Source organism: Vombatus ursinus, unplaced genomic scaffold, assembly GCF_900497805.2.
Source record: "Vombatus ursinus unplaced genomic scaffold, bare-nosed wombat genome assembly UNPS02014791.1, whole genome shotgun sequence".
In the NCBI taxonomy this organism is placed as follows: domain Eukaryota; kingdom Metazoa; phylum Chordata; class Mammalia; order Diprotodontia; family Vombatidae; genus Vombatus; species Vombatus ursinus.
This window is the reverse complement of record NW_020954569.1, coordinates 78,326,161-78,347,176: the sequence shown is the minus strand read 5'-3', so window position 1 is coordinate 78,347,176 and position 21,016 is coordinate 78,326,161. Positions and strand designations below refer to the sequence as shown.

The 21,016-nt window shown below is 37.5% G+C and overlaps 1 protein-coding gene across 5 annotated transcripts in view; it reads right to left on the bottom strand.

Annotated features, from left to right (window-relative positions):
- Positions 1-21,016, bottom strand: part of NEDD4L (neural precursor cell expressed, developmentally down-regulated 4-like, E3 ubiquitin protein ligase) — a 452,792-nt gene that overhangs the window by 45,942 nt on the left and 385,834 nt on the right. For all 5 annotated transcript variants that reach the window (XM_027868834.1, XM_027868835.1, XM_027868837.1 and 2 more), the window contains 4 exons: positions 14,810-14,941; positions 14,180-14,299; positions 12,779-12,976; positions 1,142-1,219 (listed from right to left, as the gene is read on the bottom strand). In XM_027868834.1, the coding sequence (XP_027724635.1) occupies positions 1,142-1,219; positions 12,779-12,976; positions 14,180-14,299; positions 14,810-14,941 (528 nt within the window). The remainder of the gene's footprint in view (positions 1-1,141; positions 1,220-12,778; positions 12,977-14,179; positions 14,300-14,809; positions 14,942-21,016) is intronic.

Genomic DNA, 21,016 nt, shown 5'->3' with positions numbered 1-21,016 from the left:
AATTGGTATTTCTAAAAGAAAGCATCATCTGCTCACTAGGTTTAATGCAATGGACTTGAGATCACACAAAGTTGGAAAATCAGGATCTATGCTTGTCCTTTAAAAAAAAAAGAAAGACTAGAGGCAGCTAAGTGGAACAGTGTATAGAGCACCATCCCTGGAGTCAGGAGGACCTGAGTTCACATCCGGCCTCAGACACATAACATTCACTAGGTGTGTGACTCTGGGCAAGTCACTTAACCCCAATTGCCTCACCAAGAAAAAAAAAAAGACTACTGGAAAAGGGAAATAGCAGAAAAGTTGTGTTTGGGGTTACTTGTCTAATGAACTCTAACACTTAAAATCCAGCTTAGGCCCTAGAACTTTTCTGACCTCATGCTTGGCCAATGAGATAAGAGTGCTAGCTCTCAAGAAGAATTTTTTAAATGTTCATTTAACTTGGGAAACACCATAGCAGCATCTATTGGTTATAAGAACACAGTTTTCAGAAACATTTGTCTCTCAGTAAGGGGTGGTTTTCTTCAGTTGTGGGGAAACGGAGTGGGGCATGTTGAAGGTGTCATTCCAAATCTAATTTAGAGTGCAATTCCCACTCAGGCTCCAAAAGAGAACAAAATAATAAGCTAAATCTATAAACATGCACCAAAGGTTAAAAACCCCTTAAATATCTGCAGGCTAATTTACATAATTACATTACATAATTCAAGAAACCTTCCTTAATTACTTCTTATTCGCACCCTTCCCCCAACTGCTTTCCATAGGTTTGTTCCAATGATTTAATCAAGGCTGTAGATGGAAGGAAGCTGGTGCTGGAGGAACAAAACAAAAGAAGCCCTCGGCTGCAGGGGAGACTGTCATTTTGTACAATCTGCTTACAAAGACCTAGGGAACCCTTCCTTTCACGAGTGACTGGCTAATTCTGGAATGTCTTTTCAGCTACACTGGGGTACATGTGTTATAATTCTAATCCTGTCACATGACTTCTAGAGACAGATCACAGCTAAACACTGAATTCTGTTAAGAATGAAGACCAAAAAATAAATAGCACCGGAGAAGAGTAGGGTGGGGAAAGATTGAGAATGATGCATGTGTTTAAAGGAACATGAAACGGAAACTTATAGTTAGTAGAACCAACACTCACAGGAAGAGGACCCAAATCATTAGGATTCAAAGACGCCTTTGAGCGCAAATGTACTGGAAATTTCAGTCGTGGATCTTCCTGGAATGAGAATGTGAAAGGAAGTTTACGTTAATGAACAGGGCAAAGAACTACTTGGCTGTTCCAGGGTCATGAGGTGTATTTTGTATCAGTGCTGCATCATCCCTGTTTGGGAATGGGAGAATCTCTCCTCCTTCTTGCCTTCAGGTCCCTGTTCCACACACAAAATACTTCATATTCTATCTCCAGCTTCCATCATATATGCTGGGATGTGCTTCATTATCATTTCTGTCTCAGAATCCTTGATTTTCTTCAAAACTCAGCTCAAATGCCACAGAAAACCTTTCCTGATTCCACTCTCCCCACTATGTATTCTCTTCCCAAACTACCTCCTATTCATTTTGTACACATTATCTACGTACTTTGTCTTTCCTATTAGAATGTAAGTTCTTTGAAAGCAGGCATTGTTTCACTTTTTTCTTTGTATTTTATGTACGGTGCCTGATACCTAGCAGTCCTTAAAAACTGAGCATCACTTATTTGATTTATTCACTTACAATGTGCAAGGTAGCATCAGTATTTTGGAACAACTTATTCCTGCCTAGTCTAAATGAGCAGGTAGAGGAGGAGGAATTCACATAAGCATGGAATTTTAGAATGGCTGGATCCTGATGTATTGTCTAATAGAACCCATAGCTGAACAGGAACCTCCTTGACAACAGCTCAGATCAACTCATACAGTTTCTTCTTCAAAAACTCTCATCAAGGGATGCTGAGTGAAGTGAGCAGAACCAAGAGAACATTGTACACAGTAACAGCCACGTTGTGCGATTACTAACGTTGTTAGACTTAGCCCTTCTCAGCAATGCAAGGATCTAAGACATCTCCAAAGGTCTCATAATGGAAAATACTATCCACATCCAGAGAAAGAACTATGGAGTCTGAATGTAGATTGAAGCATACTATTTGCTTTCTTTTTTTCTTTTGTTGTTTTGTTTTGTTTCCTCTTTCTTGTGGTTCCTCCTATTTGTTCTAATTCTTACTTATAAGATCACTAATGTGAAAATATGTTTAATAGGAATATATATGTATAGCCTGTATCAGATTGCATGTCATTTTGGGGAGGGAGGGGAGAAAAATTTAAAACTCAAAAGCTTATGAAAGTGGTTGTTGATCAATCAAAATAAATTAATTAAAAAAAAACTCCCATCAAGGGAAACCCTTTTGCCATCTAAGGCTTGTTGTTGTTCCATCACATCCCACTCTGTGACCCCATTTGGGGCTTTCTCGGCAAAAGTACTGGAGTGGTTTGCCATTTCCTTCCCCAGCTCATTTTACAGATGAGGAAACTGAGGCAAACAGGGTTAAGTGACTTGCCCAGGGTCACACAGCTAGGAAGTATCTGAGGCCAGATTGGAACTCCAGAAGATACTGGCACTCTTATCCACTGTGACACCTAGCTACCTTTAAAGGGGGAACCGAGGCCTAAGGAGGTTAAGTCACTTGCCCAAGGTCACATATGCAAATGAGATTCGAATCCCAAAATTCTGACTCTACAGCCAGTGTCCTTTTTAACTACATTACAATGAAGTGCTATCATATGGAAGAAGTATCAAACTTGTTCTTGGTTCCAGGGGGCAGAACTAGGAAGAGTGGGTGGAAACTGCAATGAGTGACAAGATAAAGGAAAATTTCCTAACAATTAAAATTGTCCAAAACTACACTGTGCAGCCCTGTGAAGTAACTGGTTCCTCCTCCTCATTAAAGGTGTTTCAGTAGATAATTTGCTGGGTTTATTGTAGAGGAAATTTCTGGCTAGGTACATTGCTGGGCAAAATGTCCTGGAAGTTTCCTTCCTACTTAAGAAACTGGGATAATGGGGAATTCTCTTACTTCAGGAAACAGTACTTCTATGGATTTCATTTCTCTCCCTACTAGGAAGCCAAGACAAAATGTGGAAAGGTCCCAAGTGTCTCCCCATTGCCTCTAGGATCAAATATAACTCCCCTGTTTAGTTTTTAAGGCCCTTCAAAAAATCTCATCTTAACCTCTTTTTTCAGACTATGTACATTACTACCTCTCCTACCCTCTCCAGTCCTGCCAAACCGGCCTACGTTCTGTTCCTCACACACATAACACTATGACCTCTATCTCTATATATCTCCACCGGCCATTCTCCACTACTGGAACGTACTCATTCCTTACTTCCACCTTATAGAATTCTCTTACTTCAAAGCACAGCTAAAGTACCACCTTCTATGTGAAGCTCTTCCAGATGCCCCCTCCTTCCAGTATCGAGTGCCCTCCCACTCAATCTTGTATTTTATTCACTTTGTTTACTCTGTATATGCATACATATAATGCATGTGCACACGTACACACATCTATACACACACACACACACACACACACACACACACACACTTGTTTCCCTGTTGGAAACTCCTTGTGATTGGGGATCATTTCACTCATTGTACTTGCATCCCCAGCACATACACCTGGCAGAAAAGAGATTCTTATACATGCTTGCGCTTGATTGAGATCTCTAAGTCATAGTGGCTTCAAGATCTATTGGCTGAGGATTCCAAGACCATTATGGAGGTGTGGCCCAAAATACCCTTCAACAAGTATTGTAGCTTCTGCTTCCTCAGTAGCCATAGTTATTGAAGACCCTCCTCAAAAGAAAATTCTTAAGAACAAATTCTTTAGACTGGTCAAACGATTTAACAACAGAAAGATACGGGGGGCATCGAGGTGGCACGGTAGATAGAGTGCCGACCCTAGAGTCAGGAGGACCTGGGTTCATATCCGGCCTCAGACCAAACACTTGACATTTACTAGCTGTGTGACCCTGGGCAAGTCACTTAACCCCAATTGCCTAAAAAAACAAAAACAAAAAAAAAAAAACAGAAAAGAACCGCCCCCCATAAAAGAAGATTGACCAAGTTTTGCAGATTAAATATTGATTTCTGTCATTTTTAGAATATGAGCTAAAAAACATCTTAAATTTTTCAGCAGAGTCTGAAAAGACTACAACTAAGAAAAAAACCATAGAGAATAAAGAAAGCTTTCAAATCATAGAAGATAAGGTTTGAGCCTCTATTCTTAACTACACTGAAAATTATGGGTATCTTTCCTTTTTTAATCATAGATTTACGTCTTTAAGACTATCCTGCAACCTATTCATGGCCACCATGTCTCTTCACTGCTCTTTGGAGATCTTCAGTTTTGATTCATCGGTGTTAGAATTTACATCCACATGGAATCTGTTGAAAAAGATCGTTGTTCAAAGAACTTTTGGGGGGTTGGTTTTATGGAACTGTTTGGGATAGTTTAAAGTATTGTGAAATTTGTCAAATGAAATCCAGTCTACTTTATTCTTCCTATTCAGTTCTGGGCCCAGATATTCTCCAGATATATAATTTGTCATATGTGTATTATATGTATGTGTAATAGATATATGTGTAGATGTATATACACATACATATAAACAGAGATGTGTACACACATATTATATATATATATATTTATACAATGTACATGTATATATTCACATACATATCAAACATTTGTATATATTTGGGCAAGTAACTTAACTTCCCTAGGCCTCAGTTCCCTCATCTGAAAAATAACAGGGCTGGGCCTCTGAGGTCTCTGCTAGATGAATGAGCTATAAATACTCAAAGCTAACCTTTAAAGGCAGCTAGGTGTCACAGTGGATCAGAGTGCCAGTATCTTCTGGAGTTCCAATCTGGCCTTAGACATTTACTAGCTTTGTGACCCTGGGCAACTATGTACATTGTATGTGGACAGATATAGACAGATACACATGTGTACACGAGTATACATTTACACGTGTGTACATATATACATCCATCTACATATACGTATTTATCACACATTTGTACACATAGCCAGCTGGAGAGTCAGATAGATAGATAGACAGATACACAGACAGACTCATTCAATGGCTTCTACATTCCAACTGCATTTCACATCTGGATACGAGGTATTCTTTACATTACATGGCTATGACTATTAGGCCAGACTCTTTAGAATGGTTATAAATTCAATAAACAAACATTTATTAAGTAGCTGTAACATGCAAAGGGAGAGACAGTATGACATAGCTGATAGGGAGACAGCCTTAAAGTCAGAAAGATCTGAATTTAAATCACTGACTGTATCCAGGGATGTCGTCACTCTACCCCCTCAGCGCTCAATGTTAAGGCTATGAATTACAGAGTAGCAGAGAGATTTTCCACATTGAGAGTTGGACCCACTAAAAGAGTCAAAGATTTAGACTGCAAAACAAAAGTGGGCACGACACTGTACAATGCAATGTCCTTGGGATATACATAAAAACAACAACAAACCAATACCCTCCAAATAGCAGACAATTTATTAGGGTCAGAACAGAGGAACAACGTGTAGACAGACACCTACATATGAGATAATTTCATAAGAAAGAGAACACTAACAAGGGGGTGTGTGCTCTGGAAGCTGACTCAGAGTGCAGTCTTAAAGGCTGCTTGAGATCCCTGAAGGAGCTCCATTGAGGAGCATCTCTAAGACTCTAGAGGTGATTGCATCAGCACAGTGTCTCCTATGAAGAGGAAGATATGGTGGGCTTCCCATCTAAAAGCCATCCCTTTTCCATTTGGTTTCTATCCTGGACATCCACCACGATGGTGGAAAACACTTTTGACAAGCATCCCTCTTTCTGTTTTAAGTCTCTCGCTATCCTTATCTCTATCTGACACACATGGCTCTGGAGGAGAAAGTGAGGCTGCCGACTTTGCACACCCCTCCCTCTCTTAAATCCAATTCACTTGCAAGGTACGACATCATCTTCCTGATGTCATGGTCCTCTTCAAGAACAAAAAACAAAACTACAACCACAAGAAAATGTGATAGGCTATAGAAAAGCATTTATAAAAGTTTGCTTGTTCCTTAATTTTTGTCAAGGATATGTGTGTCTGGGTGTGTTCAGGTCATTCTCATAAAGATTTTGTAGAGATGAGAAAACAGGGTTAGGTATCAAGAGCTGCTGACATCTTCTTCCAATCACTCTTGGTGGGGGGAATGATGACATCCAGAAGTTTTTCTAACTGTTCAGCAACTCCCCTTCATGCAGATATCTTGAGAATGAATCCCCATGCTTCTGAGATTAATTCACCCTGGCCATGAATACTTTGGGTAAGCTTGGCCTGGTCTAGCTCTTCTTCCCGCCTGCTTCCCTCTCTACTGCAGGTTCCATTTCCTGGTGTCTCAGGAGACCAAGGTGTGATTCTACTGCTAGCAACCGACAGCAGTTTGTTACAGTGGAAATGACAAATGGGTTCCAACTTCGGTTTACTGATTGTATGCTCTCCAGTTTCATCTATAAATGTTCTTGCAATGACATGGTTTAACTTAGTGCCACAATAGGTGTCAAGTATCCTTTTTGCCCCCTGAATGTTTTAGGAAATGAGTCTACTCATCAACTTACACACCTCCTTCTTCAAGGTTTTGCAAATGAGTTTTTATTCTCAACCAGTTTGGACTTTGCTGCCATGTCTCTGGCTGGCAAAGGAGAGTAAGTGTTTGCTGGTTGGGGTGTTCTGAAGCAAAGTCTTTTTTGATCCTCCGGTTGTTAGTGTTGTCTCCCTCCTAAAATTATCAATGTGTTTGTTTATTTATATACGTAGTTATATTCAGGAGAATGCTTACTACTTCAGGTTGGTGATTGTTTTGCTGCTGTTTTAATTAATTAATTAAGTTATTGTTGTTATCATCAAGTTGATGAGCATTGGGTCTGAAGTCAGGAAGACCAGTGTTCAAATTTGTCCTCAGACGTTTCCTAGCTGTGTGACCCTGGGCAAGTCAATTAACCTAGATTTGCCTCAGTTTCCTCATCTGTAAAATGGAGATAATGATAGTACCTACCTCTCAAGGTTGTTGTGAGGAACAAATGAGATAATACTTGTGAAGCACTTAGCATAGTGCCTGACACATAACAAGTTCTAGCTATAAATGTTAGCTATTATCATCATCATTATCCCCAGGGCCTAGCATAATAAACACTCAGAACATTTGTTGAATTGAATTTGAGGGTTCTTCCTGCCTCCTTGCTACTTTATAACAGTTAATCTTCTGTAGGAAATGGTGATGGTCCATGCTGATTCGTTTTATTCATTTCCCATTTGAGGGGAAATGTCTAGAATGTCCAGGCTGGGGCTTTTGTCATTCCATGCCATATCTTGCCATCCCTGTCATTTATTTTGATTTGGTGTTAATTTGGACCACAGTTCTAATTTAGTCTGACTGCACATAAATGGGTGATTCGACTATTTAAACCAGCTTCCTGTTAGGATACAGTTAGTTTCATTTTTGTGATATTGTTTGATATTCTCTACATTTAGAATCTTCATACTGTCTTCTTGAAGAATATTTGAAATATTTGGGCTTCTAAGCAGTCTACACACCTTCGACTTCTTTCATTTCAAGATTTTGAACCATACTTTGCAACATATTTTTCACTGTTTTCCTTTATGCTCATCTTTGCATTAAAGATACTGAGTTTTAAGGCACATGCTGACTGACTTTGGAGGACCTTGCCAAGTTCTTTGTAGACGTTCTCTAATTCTTTACCCTCTGGTGGCACATAGTCTATAATTACCTTCATGGTGGTCTTTTAAATTATGCTCTCATGAACACTGCAAGGCTAGATGGGGAAGTGTTCCATTAAATAACATTTCTTATAGCCTTTGTGTTCATGGTGAAATCAACTGTCAGATCTGTTATTTGCCTCTCCAAGGAGAGCCTGGCCCCTAGCTTCAATTACCTTTTGTCCTCTGGTTTAATTTATAGCAAGAATGTTGATATTTTGGACTCTTAGTGTTCCCCACTAAATAAATCACCTAACTATATCATACATTTAACTACAACATATATTAACTATTCATGAAGCCAGTGGATGCTGGGAAGAAAGAAATACCACCCAAGTTCTAGGAATACAACTAATCATATACTTTTTTTTTTTTTTTTGGCTAGGCATTGGAGTTAAGTGACTTGACCAAGGTCAGACAGCTAATAAGTGTCAAGTGTCTGAGTCCGGATTTGAACTCGGGTCCTCCTGACTTCAGAGCCGGTGCTCTATCCATTGCGGCACCATCTGCCCCTAATCACACACTTTCAAAAAGGGGTGGCTACTACAAAGAAATGAAAACTGAAGAAATAAAAAATGAAATTAAAGAAAATTAAAGAAATGATTATCTCTTCTCAAAAAGCAGCAAAGCAAAAAACATTGATATGGGCCCCGGCTATCTTATCATAAATAATATTTGCATCTGTATCTTTCATTTTGTATGGAAACACCACAGAATAATTAATCCAATAAACATTTATTAAGTACATAATGTGTGTAGAGAAATGTGCTAGGGACTGGGTAGATACAAGATTTAGGTAAGCAACAACACCCTCTCTCAAGCAATTCATTGTCTAGTAAGGGTATATGATAAAAATACAGATCTTAATGTTATACAAGAAAGGCATCTGAGAGGTAACAAGCAAATGCTCCATGAGCTTTAAGAAAGGTTTTTATTGACTTGGTATACTTTAAAAATCATCTTATTAAAAGGAATGATGAGTTTGTTTCTTTCTCACCTGTCACTGTAAAAATTATTCACTCATTATTCTTTTCTCTACTGTTTCCCCAGCTAGTTATAAATGCTTTAAAGTAGTAAACGAGTACACACTCATACCCATAAAAATGTTTCCTTTTTATAATGAAATAATTACAAGTTATAAGATATGGGAACCATGGCTAATTGAAAGAAAAATTGGCTCTGCAATGGGAAGTTTTTTGTTGTTCAGTTGTTTTGGTCATGTCCAACTCTTAGTGACCCCCTCTGAGTTTTGTTGGCAAAGATACTGGAGTAGATTACCATTTCCTTCTCTAGCTCATTTTATAGTTGAGGAACTATAGGAGCATATATGAAGCAAACAGGGTTAAGTGACTTGCCCAGGGTCACATAGCTAGGATGTGTCTGAGGTTGGATTTGTACTGATGAGGCTGGATTTGTACTCCAGGCCTGGCACTCTATCCACTGTGCCACCTAGCTGCCCCTTTGAACCTTCTGATGGGTTCAAATCCCATCTCTGATTTTACTACCTGGGTGACTCCTGTTAAGACATTTAACTTAATTGTAAAATGACTCATCTGTAAAATGAGAGGGTTGGATTTGATGGCCTCAAAAGTCTTTCTTGGTTCTAAATACATAATCACATATAAAAAAAAATCAATACTTCTTAAATATTCCTTCCATATTTAAGAGAATGCCTAGACTAGGTCTTGAATATGCCATATCTCATTGATTTAGATTCAAACAGAATAAAATCCTGAAGGGAAAAGAACATTGTATTTCGAGTCAGAAGACCAGAATTTCAATTTTAGCTCTACTTCTCACCATTTGTGTCAACTAAGGGCAAGCCAATTGGATTTCCTGGGCCTCAGTTTTCTAATTTGTATAATGAAAGGGTTGAACTAAGAAAAGATTTAGTACTGGAGGGAACCTCAAATATCATCTAGTCCAACTTTTTCATTTTCTAAATGGTAACTAAGGCCTTGAGTGAATTGACTTATGCCATAGATACTAAACAGCAGAGTTAGGCTACAAATCCTCTAATTATGTGGCCTTTGCCACTAAATGATCTCTCTGATGTCCCTTGTCCTAAATGCAAGTGCTTTAGATAAAGTCCTTAAGAATAAATAAGCTTGGGACTATCTATTTAATTGAATAAAGATAGGAGTCCTTCATACTCTGAAAATAGGCTACCAGCTGCATATCCAATGAAATAATACAAGTGGGCAGCCCAATGATTATTACTGCAACAATGAGGACTGGAATGCAGAAAGCTACAGTCTCTTTTATCTTCTACCTTTGTGAGCGTTGGCGAGCTTTTGTGAGAGGTCTCTGGGTCGGCAGTTCAGCTCTCTGTATTTTGAGGTCACTGGCCTACAAAGGGTACTGAACTCTCAATCTGGGCTCCACTAGCCACAGGCTAATGAACAAATGAGGCAAACACATTCTACAAAACAAGGCAACAGTCCCCTGATGCTTAATACTTCATATCAATTATGTTACACCTCTTCATTCTATGGTGATTGGCAGAATTTCTTTGTTTTGCATATTCTAATAGAAAGTTAATTTACCTAGTAAAGTTTTGGCTTCATCTTTGTTTTTGTTGCTGTTGGCGGGTTACTGCTGAATCTTTAAGAAGTTCAGTGGCCATGATGACGCGGAAGGGAGATTCTCTCTTCCCCTCCCCCAATATTCTTAACCCATCATATTGGTTCTCTCGTTTTATTACGAAAAGGTCAAAATATAAGAATAGCTGTGCTTTTTCTCTTTAAAATTAAAAAAAAAATAGATTACAGCCTGAAAATGATCTTCCCAACAGGCATCCTCCACCCCCACCACCCCTGTTAAAATAAACATACAAGGCAGCCCTGTCCATCCATAGCGAGAGCCTGTGTATAGGTTTTTGTTTCAAAGACATAATGCAGCTGTGTCAGGGAATACTCCTGATTCTAAATGAGAGGGGCAGAGGCTTGTGGAATTGCCAGTTGTTAACTAGAAAATGTCCAAACAACACCACAAAATCAACTTTCTCAAAAACAAAAAAACTATTTTCAAATGTGTAAATGAGCAAATATGTCAAATATTTCTATCTGGGCAGAAAACTAGAAACAGAAGACAAAACTGCTTCACTCAGCACCAATACACATAACAAACAAAGCTCATGCTACTTAAAATTAAATCCACACAGCAGCAATTACATTGAGCTAGTGATGTGAAAGGCTGTGAAAAGTTAGAGGATTTGATTACTAAGCCAGCTCAAATTACTAAAATCATAGCTTATATTGGCAGGCCACAGTGGCTCCGTATATTAATCCATCCCTTTTTATACAGTCTCCCCTATTTCTAGAGCTCCAATTTCTAGCTGGGTTTTGAAATTATAGTAGTTCAACAGTAAATGGAACTGGGCAGCCTGAAAGAAAACTGCATATGGTATGTTAACATAACAAAGTCCAAATTATTTATAACTACAAAAGGAATTGTCCACATAATGAGTTGGTTTTTTTTTTTTTTTAAGATAGCAGTGGAGAGTGTATGCTTTCATTTTGCTTAAATTTTAGGTTCAGTAGGAAAAGGGCATTACATAAATCTGTAATATTGATAAAAATAAATGCTTTATCTGCAAAGCCTACTTAAAAGAAATTTCAAAGTATTTTACATGTATATATAAGTGTGTATGTATGTATTTACAATTCTTATAATTTATTTTAGATCAATATTCTTAATTGTATTTTACAAGTTGCTTTTCTAACAGATAGGTACACAAATGAGTAAAAATATTTATAAGGAGAAGGCTATCCAGGAAACTGAGCCAACACACACTCACACACACACAGACACACACAATTACATCATTTGTTAAAAATTAAGTCAACCTCTCAAGAGGGTTTAAGACCTAATTTAAACCTCAATTACCTGATCAATTTTTGTTTTTTAAAAATAACAGAAAAACAAAAAAGATGATGCAGGCCAACAATGCCATTTTGTAGATGAGGACAACTGAGGCAGAATCTAAGTGACTAAAACTAGATTTTTTGGGCAGCTAGGTGGTGCAGTGGATAGAACACTGGCCCTGGAGTCAGGAGGACCTGAGTTCAAATCTGGCCTCTGACACATAACACTCACTAGCTGTGTGACCTTGGGCAAACAAATAAAAAAAAAGAATTAAGAGTTAACATTTAAAACTAGATTTTACAGGTAATGTTTTAAATCCTGAGTTTTTTTTATCTATCCATCCATCTGTCCATCCCCTTTTAAGGGCAGCTAGGTGGCTCAGTAGATAGAGTGCCGGCCCTACTGCAATTTCAAAACCTAGCAGAAATTGGAGGACCTGAATTCAAATTTGACCTCAGACAACTTACTAGCTCTGTGATCTTGGGAAAGTCATTTAACCTTGTTTGCTTCAGTTCCTCATCTACAAAATGAGCAAGAGAAGGAAATAGCAAACCACTCCAGTATCTTTGCCAAGAAAACCCCAAATGGGGTCACAGAGACTCAGAGATGACTGAAAATGATTGAACACCACACATGCCTTTTTAAACACATAAGTCTTTTTTCAAGAAATAGAATGGAACAGCAAGTTTTATTTTGAAATGAGAAATGACAAAACTTTAGCACCCAATCTAAATCTGGAAGTCATATTCAATGCAAAAACGCCAGTTTCATAGATGATGCACTAACTCAGTTTTTGGGCACAGAATCTTAGATTTGGTTGGGAAATACCCAGGTGATTTTTAAGATGTCTTTTGATGTTAAAAAAGAGTAAACCTTCGGCAATATCAAAATAAGCAGGCCTAAAAATAGCCCAAATCAAAAGTCAAAGAATCACTTAGGCTCACTAAATCAATGTTTGTTTTCAATATGAAGATTAATAGAATAAGGAAAAAAACAATGAAAGATCTTAAGAAAATATCTTTATCTGACTGATATGCTTTAGATAAACTATAAGTAAATAAAACTAAGTAAAGTAACAGCAAAAAGCCCAAATTCACCTTACCCATGTGGTAGTCTTTGTATTGTGATCAATGAAGAACGGACGGCCATTTGGAGCTATCCGCATTTCCCAGCCAGGTGGAAGGAAGCTCTGCGTAACTTTGTGCTGTGGCTTTGGAGAGTTGTAAGGTGATGGCTGTGGGGATTGTGGATTGGAAAGGGTGTCCTTCACAGCTCGCCGTATGGGTGAATCCTTGGCACCCTATGGAATAATGATATCCATTAGAACTCCTCCATTGCCATTTTAGATAAGCCCAAGTGGGTTTATGGAAAGCTTCTCGCTGGAGAAGAACGAAAAGTAGGCATCTGTTTTTAAAAATGATATTTATTCCTATCTATACATTTGCGTTGACTCACTTTTTTTCAACCTCACTTTAATATTTGTTAATTTAGTATTTCTCCATGGCTATCAATGAATGCTTCAAAATATAAACTATACCAATTAGTTACTTAGCACAACTGAAATATAGGGTTTTTGTGCTAAGCTCAGTGAGGATTCCACAGAGCACAAAGAATGTTGGTTCCTGCCCTTAAGAGCTCACAATCTAATGGGGAAGGTGGTTATAATCTTTACAATGACAAAATGTAAAACTTGTTTATTGGAGGAAAACACTTGCTGTCTTGTGACTTTTGTGCAACATAATGAACACGAACTTTAAGAATTAAGCTCTAGTTTTGAGGAAGCTTGTTCTATTATATGATGTGTTTTTTTTTCACTGTCTGCATACAATTTAAGCTTGAGGCATCAAGAATCCCTTGAATTTAAGTGACACACAATTATTCTCCCAATATTGTAACTGCTCAATGCCTTGAAAGGATTGGTTTTTCACTCATTTATTTTCTTATGACAATCATGATACCTAAGAAACAATGTTGTAAACAACACAAATGAAAGCACAAGCTGAATGCCCAGCCATGATTTGTAGACTTTATGAACAACCAATACCTATGCCAGAATCTTTGCTTGGAAAACATGAATGCAGATACAATGACATTCGCAATTTTTCCTAATGATGAAAGCAACAGCTACATTGTAAAGCTCAAACAGAAGCCTTTGGAAGGTTTATAAAATGAAATTAGGTGAGAGTCCACAGTAAATAGTAGGAAATACAGTAATGATGGCAGAGGTCCCAACCAAGATGGAATAACTCACAACTCACCAGGAGCCCAGCAAAATGAGTATGAGAATTAAGTGAGAGGAATCAAAGGATGGTGCTAGGCAAAGCAGAGAAGCATGTAGAAAAGCTCCAAGAAGAACACCTTTGCTATGAAGGGAAACAACAGACCATGGAGAAAGGGAGAACGGGGCTGCCAAACTGGAGTCAGAGTTAAGAGACAAGAGAAAGAATGAGAGAGAAGTCACAGGATAGAAGTGATCCTTGGTTAGATGAGACAGACTTCTCACCTCCAGCGGCGCAGATAAAGTTACTGTGGGCGAACTGAGGCTACGAGGCCGGCGGATCTGGGGCTCACTTAGGTGGTTGTTACTGTTGGAAGCTGATCCAGATGCACCATCTTCGGCAAGCTATTTTAGAGGCAAAAACAAGTTAGCTAAATGTGAGGATCTTCTTCTGTCTCTGATTAGGCTGTGCAACCCCCAAACAACCATAACAGCAACAACAATAACAACAATGAAAGGTCTGTCATATTTAAATCTTAAAGAAAATAAGTAAACATAATAATAATGGGGAGAAGGGGCAGGGGAATACTATCAAGGGGAATAAAAGTGAATCATTTCCCCAGAATCAAAACTATCTTCAGCCACCAAAAAAGATGTTAGCAACACATTACAATGCACTAATTATTTTGAAAATCTTCTAAAATTCTAAAAATATATCCAATTATATTTCATCTTGGGCATCAAAGAAGAAATGTTTCTGCAGCAAACACTGCACTCAAATCTATACCATATTTGGTGGAATGTAATTTTTTTCATGACCCTTTGGTAGAATGGACGAATTTTGAAAAACAATAAAATGGGCCATTTTTTCAAATTCTATTGCCTGCCACTGTAAGTTGGACAGAATCTTCATACCTGCATAATAGGCCGAGTCCAAGTTGTAGTTCGATTGTTATGATTGACATAGTATGTGCGTCCCTTAGCATCTTTCCTTTCTTCCCAGCCTGAAGGGAGGCCCGGCGTAGTATGTACATAGGCCACTGATGGCTGTTTATGCAAGAAACCAGCATTATTTTATGCTTTGCAATAATTCTGTGAACAGCTTTATAAAGTCATTTCCACCTTGAGAATCCTTTCCCTTTAACATAGTATGTTAATGTTATTTTTAGGAAAAAACCACAGGAGAACATTTAAAAGGGATTATCTTCAAAACGTAAAGCTTCTAGTCACTTAGCCCATAGGTATGCAATATCACTACACGATTTCAATTATAGGAACCAAGTACAAGAATGAGCACAGTTTGTAGGCCCTAAAATCTATTGAATCTACAGAGTCACTGCTCTGGAAATGATAATAATAAAAGACTGCTTGGTCATAAAAGTTTACTGAGGTCATGAACAATTTTTCAAAAGAATCCAATAAAATTCAAATGTCATCTTTCATTAAAGCAATGCCTTAGTGTCTGACTAGTTCTTTAGAGAATATTATTTCCCCAAATAACTGCAATAGGAATGTTCCCTTAGTCCTTCTCAAATTAATCCTAAATTCTACCTTCTGAACCTCCTAAATACACAAAACCTTTTAGAGAAAAGAAAGTTTTTATTTAACAAAAAGGGGCTCATTTTCTAATTCTTTGCTACTATGAAAAGTGCCACTATAAACATTTTGGTATTATGTATGACTTTTACTTGTCTTTTACCTTCTTGGGACATATATTCCTGGTCATGGGACCTCTGAGTCAAAGGACATAGAATTTTTAATCATTTATTAGCATAATTCCAACTTCCTTCTAGAATGGTCTGACTAATCCATAACTCCACCAACAAGATATTAGTGTGTTTGCCTTTCGTTAGCCCCTCTAACACTTGTATTTTAGGGCTCTTTTCCCAGGATTATACACAGAGTCACAGATATATAAGCAAGGATAGAAATGAGCAGAAAAACATTTCTCTGCCATGATTTGGATTTCTTAAAGTTTGATGCTGCCACAGGATGAAGTTATTTAGCAGTGTGAGAAGAGAGATTGACCTAAGGAAATCTGAATAGAGCTTTTCTCTTAAATCCATGATTTTTGATGTGAAGAATGTATCCTGTATAAGTTACTTTAGTGCTCCTAGCTAGTAGGACAGGGTAGCATTCTGTGTTATTTAAAAACAAGTACATAAAAAACTTGGGAAGGTTCAGCAGGTCTGAAGACCAAAATGACACCTGTGCTACTTTTGCATATAAAACTGTAAGAGGAGATTGATCTTCTTTCACTATTATCTTCCCTGATGAGGGACTCCTCCTGGATCACTGTTTACTTGAATAGATGCTCTTCTGACTCTTCATTCACGTTTGTACCTGAGAAGACTTCTATGAACTGACGCAAACTGAAGAGCGCAGGACCAAGAGCACAATTTAACAGGAACAACAATAATGTAAAGACAAACAAGTTGGAAAGATTTAAGAACTCTGAACAATGCAATGACCAAGACTGTGGAGGGCCAGTAATTGAAGCATGCTACCTGATTTCTGCCAGAAAGGTGATGGACTCATGAAACAGAAGGAGACATAAAAACTTTTGGATGTGGTCATTATAGGAATGTTTTGCTTAACTACATGCATGTTTATTTTAAGGTTTTTATTCTTTTTAATGGGTATAAGAGGACAAGGGGGTGAGAGAAAATAAATGCTTGTTAATCTTAAAAGGAAAAAGAATAAACATATTTGTAATCCAAGTTCTTTCTTTGATGACTCTAATTTCTTTTGCTTTGATATTAAGTTTAGAATCTAAAAGCCTTGGCAAAACAGCATGCAGAAAGCTGGTGTCATGTGGGTGGGTGATCATAGTGTACTTGCTGGAAATAGCATCCTATTAAAAGGGGGTTCTGCCATGTAACTTAGGCAACCTTTTACAAGAGGTCACAGATTTCACTTCATGTACTATATAGTATGTTCCAGATGGGAATTAATTTGCCCTATGGGGCAGTTAACACATGGTAGGATCATAGATCCAGTGAAAACTATTTTGACAATAATAAGAGGAACGACATTGTATGAAAATGAAGAGTATCCATATAAGCTTCATCCTCTGTCACCTGTTGAAAACCATTAAGCTTTCAAATTTCACTACCTTGTTCTCCAGTCCTGACAGAAACTGTTGGGACAAAAAGGGATTTGGTCCAAAAGGATAACTCTGTGGACCACAGCAAATTTTGATCTTGTAAATTCTTCTTAAAAAAGGACGATATACATAATGAGGAAGAGTAGTAGATGTGATTCTTATAAACTATGGCAGCCCTACTCTGTTCTTTAGTGGGCATATTAATGTGAATGTATTCTGACTTAACTAAGTGCACAGAATGTACAGGTGGCAGAGTCTTAACCCACTGGATCAATCGCACCGAAAATGTTTTTAGCTAAGTGGAGTAAAGCAAAAACTGGCTGAGTCACATTGATAAAATGATTTGTTGGCTGGGCATCTTTTCCTCTATAGCACTGCATTGGAGAAGGAAAGGCAATGTGATATGCTCTCATAAAACTCTTTTTGAATTGTGAGGGAGTTTTTTTAGTCCTTTTGATAGCCTGGCAAAGGATATGTGATCATGAGACGAAAGATTTAGAGCTGGAATGGACCTCTGATGTCACTGAGGCCACCCTCAACTCATTTTACAGACGAAAAAACTAAAAAAGGTGAAGTGATTGGCCTCTAGTCACAAAGGATCCATTAAATGATTAGTGAAAGTTATAAGGAGTTTGTCAATGAAATGAATTTGCACAAAAGTAAAATAACTTGAATAGCTCAGGCAGCTGTAACAATAGTGGTAACAACTACTAAGAGTTCAAATGGCTCTGAGATCAACAGAGCAATTTGGGCACCACTGTAAGGTTAAAAAATATGATTGTAATCATCTCCACTTTATAGATGAGGAGATGAAATGACTTGCCCACAGTCACATGTTTAGGAAGTCTCAGACAGCCCCAACTCAAATCCCCAGATTCTGAGATTCCAGGACAAGTACTCTTTTTATGACAAAGGGCTGCCTTTATCAGAACTGAAAGATGAATTAAGGATGCCTGGTTCAGTAATCTAGCCACAAGACTACTCAACAGGTCAATCTTAGTTATGGACTTCCCCCCCGCCTATAGAAGAATAATAAATAACAATTCATATTTATATAGTATTTTAAAGTGCATGAAATCAAAGGATGATTGGAAACACTGACCTTTAATAAAATGCTCAATATTCCTAATGATGTGAAATGAAGCTGGAGAGTCTAACTCCTTTAAATTAAATGATATTCCTGAAACAATTGGCTATCTTTGAAATGGGTTAGCCTGTGACGCCAACCCAGGACACAAACCCATGTGATACTCTCCCCACAAGGTAGTCAATAAGAATGCACGATTCAGACTTTAAATCAAGCCAGGAAAGGCATCATTCTGCCTTTGCTGCCTGTGCTAGAACAGTGGCCGTCATTTAACGAAATGATTGCTAATGTTTCATCCTTCTGTTGTTCATAAGCTACTTCCCAAAATGGTCCTTGAGAAGGAGGCTAACAAGCGCTAACAGGTTTTAATATAGTATTTCACAATTTTTCCATCTCTCAAGCTGAATACTTCACTATTGTGCTTGATAATGCCACATATCCATCAATTACAATTGCGTAATAGTTGAATTTAGGCAAAATGAAAAAAAAAAACTCAATTATGATATAAAACAATAAAAGTTACAATATGCTTCCAAAAGAAGATATGAATATAATGGAATGCTGAAATGGAATGCTGAAATGGAATGCGGAAAGAGTGTGAACACTAGCCCAGGTTTTGATCATGCTCTTAGGCAAATCAGTGTGATCTCTCTGAACCTTATTTTCTTCATTTGTAAAATGATGGGGTTAGATGAGGTGATCTTTAAAATCCTTTTAAATTTAAAAGTCTAAGGTCCTTACTTGATCACATCAGAAAATTTTCGAGGTTGTGTCAAGTGCCAGCATGCTGTTACATTTCTGGCATCCAAGGAAATTCTAGCATCTTACACGCACACAGCAGGATAAAATACCTATCTGCCTCTTTCTCTCATATAGTGCCATGGTGTAATAATATTATTGTCCATGGTGTAATAATAATAGGAATGCTCATTTATAGAGCACATTAAGGTTGGTAACATACTTCATGAATTCATTTGCTTCTCACAACAATCCCTGTGTTTAAGTGCTATTATTATTCCTATTTTATACACACACACACACACACACACACACATATATACACACACACATAAAGATTCTGAGGCTGAGGAAGGTGACTTACTCAGGGTCTCAAAGCCAGTCAAAGTCTGGGGCAAGATTTGAATTAGTCTTCCTGACTCCAAATATAGTATTCTATCCACAATTACATGCTGCCTTTCTAGAGAAGAAGTTAAAAGACCTGGGATCTGCACTCAGCTTCACCAATTTAACCGTGTAACCATGGTCAAATGACATAAACTTCTTTGAAATTCAATTAGCTGACGTGAACAAAATAAACAAAAACATGAGGGAAGTGATATCTTCAATCCCTCCTTCCCAGAATTGCAAGGAACTTATACCCACAAGCTAGGTGATGAAGTGGATAAAATGCTGGGCCTAGAGTGAGGAAGATCTGAGTTCAACTATAGCTACAGACACTTTCTAGCTGTGTGACTCTGGGCAAGTCACTTCATCTCTGTTTATCTCAGTTTCCTCAACTGTAAAATGCAGATAAGACTATCTACCTCTTTAGGGCTATTGTGAGGATCAAATCAGCTAATATTTATAAAGTATTTAATACAGGGCCTGGCACATAATTGGAGATTAATAAATGTATGTTTCTTTTTTCCTACTCCAAAGTAGAAATTCTATCTTCTCTCCCATTACATTGTGAACTTCTTTGGGGCAGGGATTATCTTTTACCACTTTTTACATCCACAGTGCCCAGCATATAGTAAGCAATAAATGTTTATTGACTGACCATAAGCATTCTGAAAGATCACGAAGCACTTTACAAACAAAAGAGAGTATATGTTTAGAATAACCATTTCTATTGTCTCATAGAAAGGTTCTATGTTGTAAACTGACATTACTAAAGATTGTGCCTTGCCCACAAATCAAAACAACTTAGCTATGTAGGTATGAGGGTTTCTTTTGCCCTTTTTATTTTGAATAAATATTAATAAGAGTAATGACCTTTAAAAAAAGAAAATAATTGAAAGGGGGAAAAGTAGATCTGATACTCTCAAAGGAAGTCTTCTTTATGTGAAATATCAATTTCTGTTCATACAGTGCTTTATGATAATGAAATATATTATATCATTTGATAATAACAACAATGATGTGAGGTAGGTGGCAGAATTATTATTTAGCCCATTTTACAGATGAGAAAATTGAAACAGAGAGAGATGAAGAAATTTAACCAAGCCTCAAGTTTAGAAGTTTCCAGACTCCAAGGTCAATACTTTTTCCACTACACTACAGGTTTGAGGAAAATGGGTACAATGTTTTTGTTGGTCTATACACTTTGCCTCAAAAACTCTCTTCCACTTCCAAGAAACAGACATCAGCAAGTTTTTTCCTAGTCTGATAATGAGGTTTAGCAACTATCTGCTAATGACAAAGCTTTGGGACTCCACTGCTGGGACAAATAAAGTGCTAAAGATTCTTACAGTATACATTCTTCTTATTTTGGACATGAAAAATGCTACATTCTGGTTAAAACACAGACATGGCAGCCTTATAAATATATTTAAGTAGGGCAAAAAGTGTCTTTTCAAAATCGAATTAAAAAACCTGGAAACAATCTGCATCCTCTATAATAGTGGTATCTATGCAGACTAAGGTACAATAAATATATTACGGAACACTATTTAGCAACTGAAAATGACAACTATGTGAACTATACTGATAAATGGAATAAGTGAAAAAAGGAACATGAAAGATAATATGAATATATGAATCACAGGCAGGTTAAAACATGAATATTAAAAAGATAATTTGTGGACATAGATAGTTAAATAGGTTATCTCCTATGAACATGTCATTTAAGTTCATAACAAATGCAATATACTTGTCATGTTTGTGTTCTGGGCAAATGGAAACTATTGATGGACAAGGAAAAGAATTC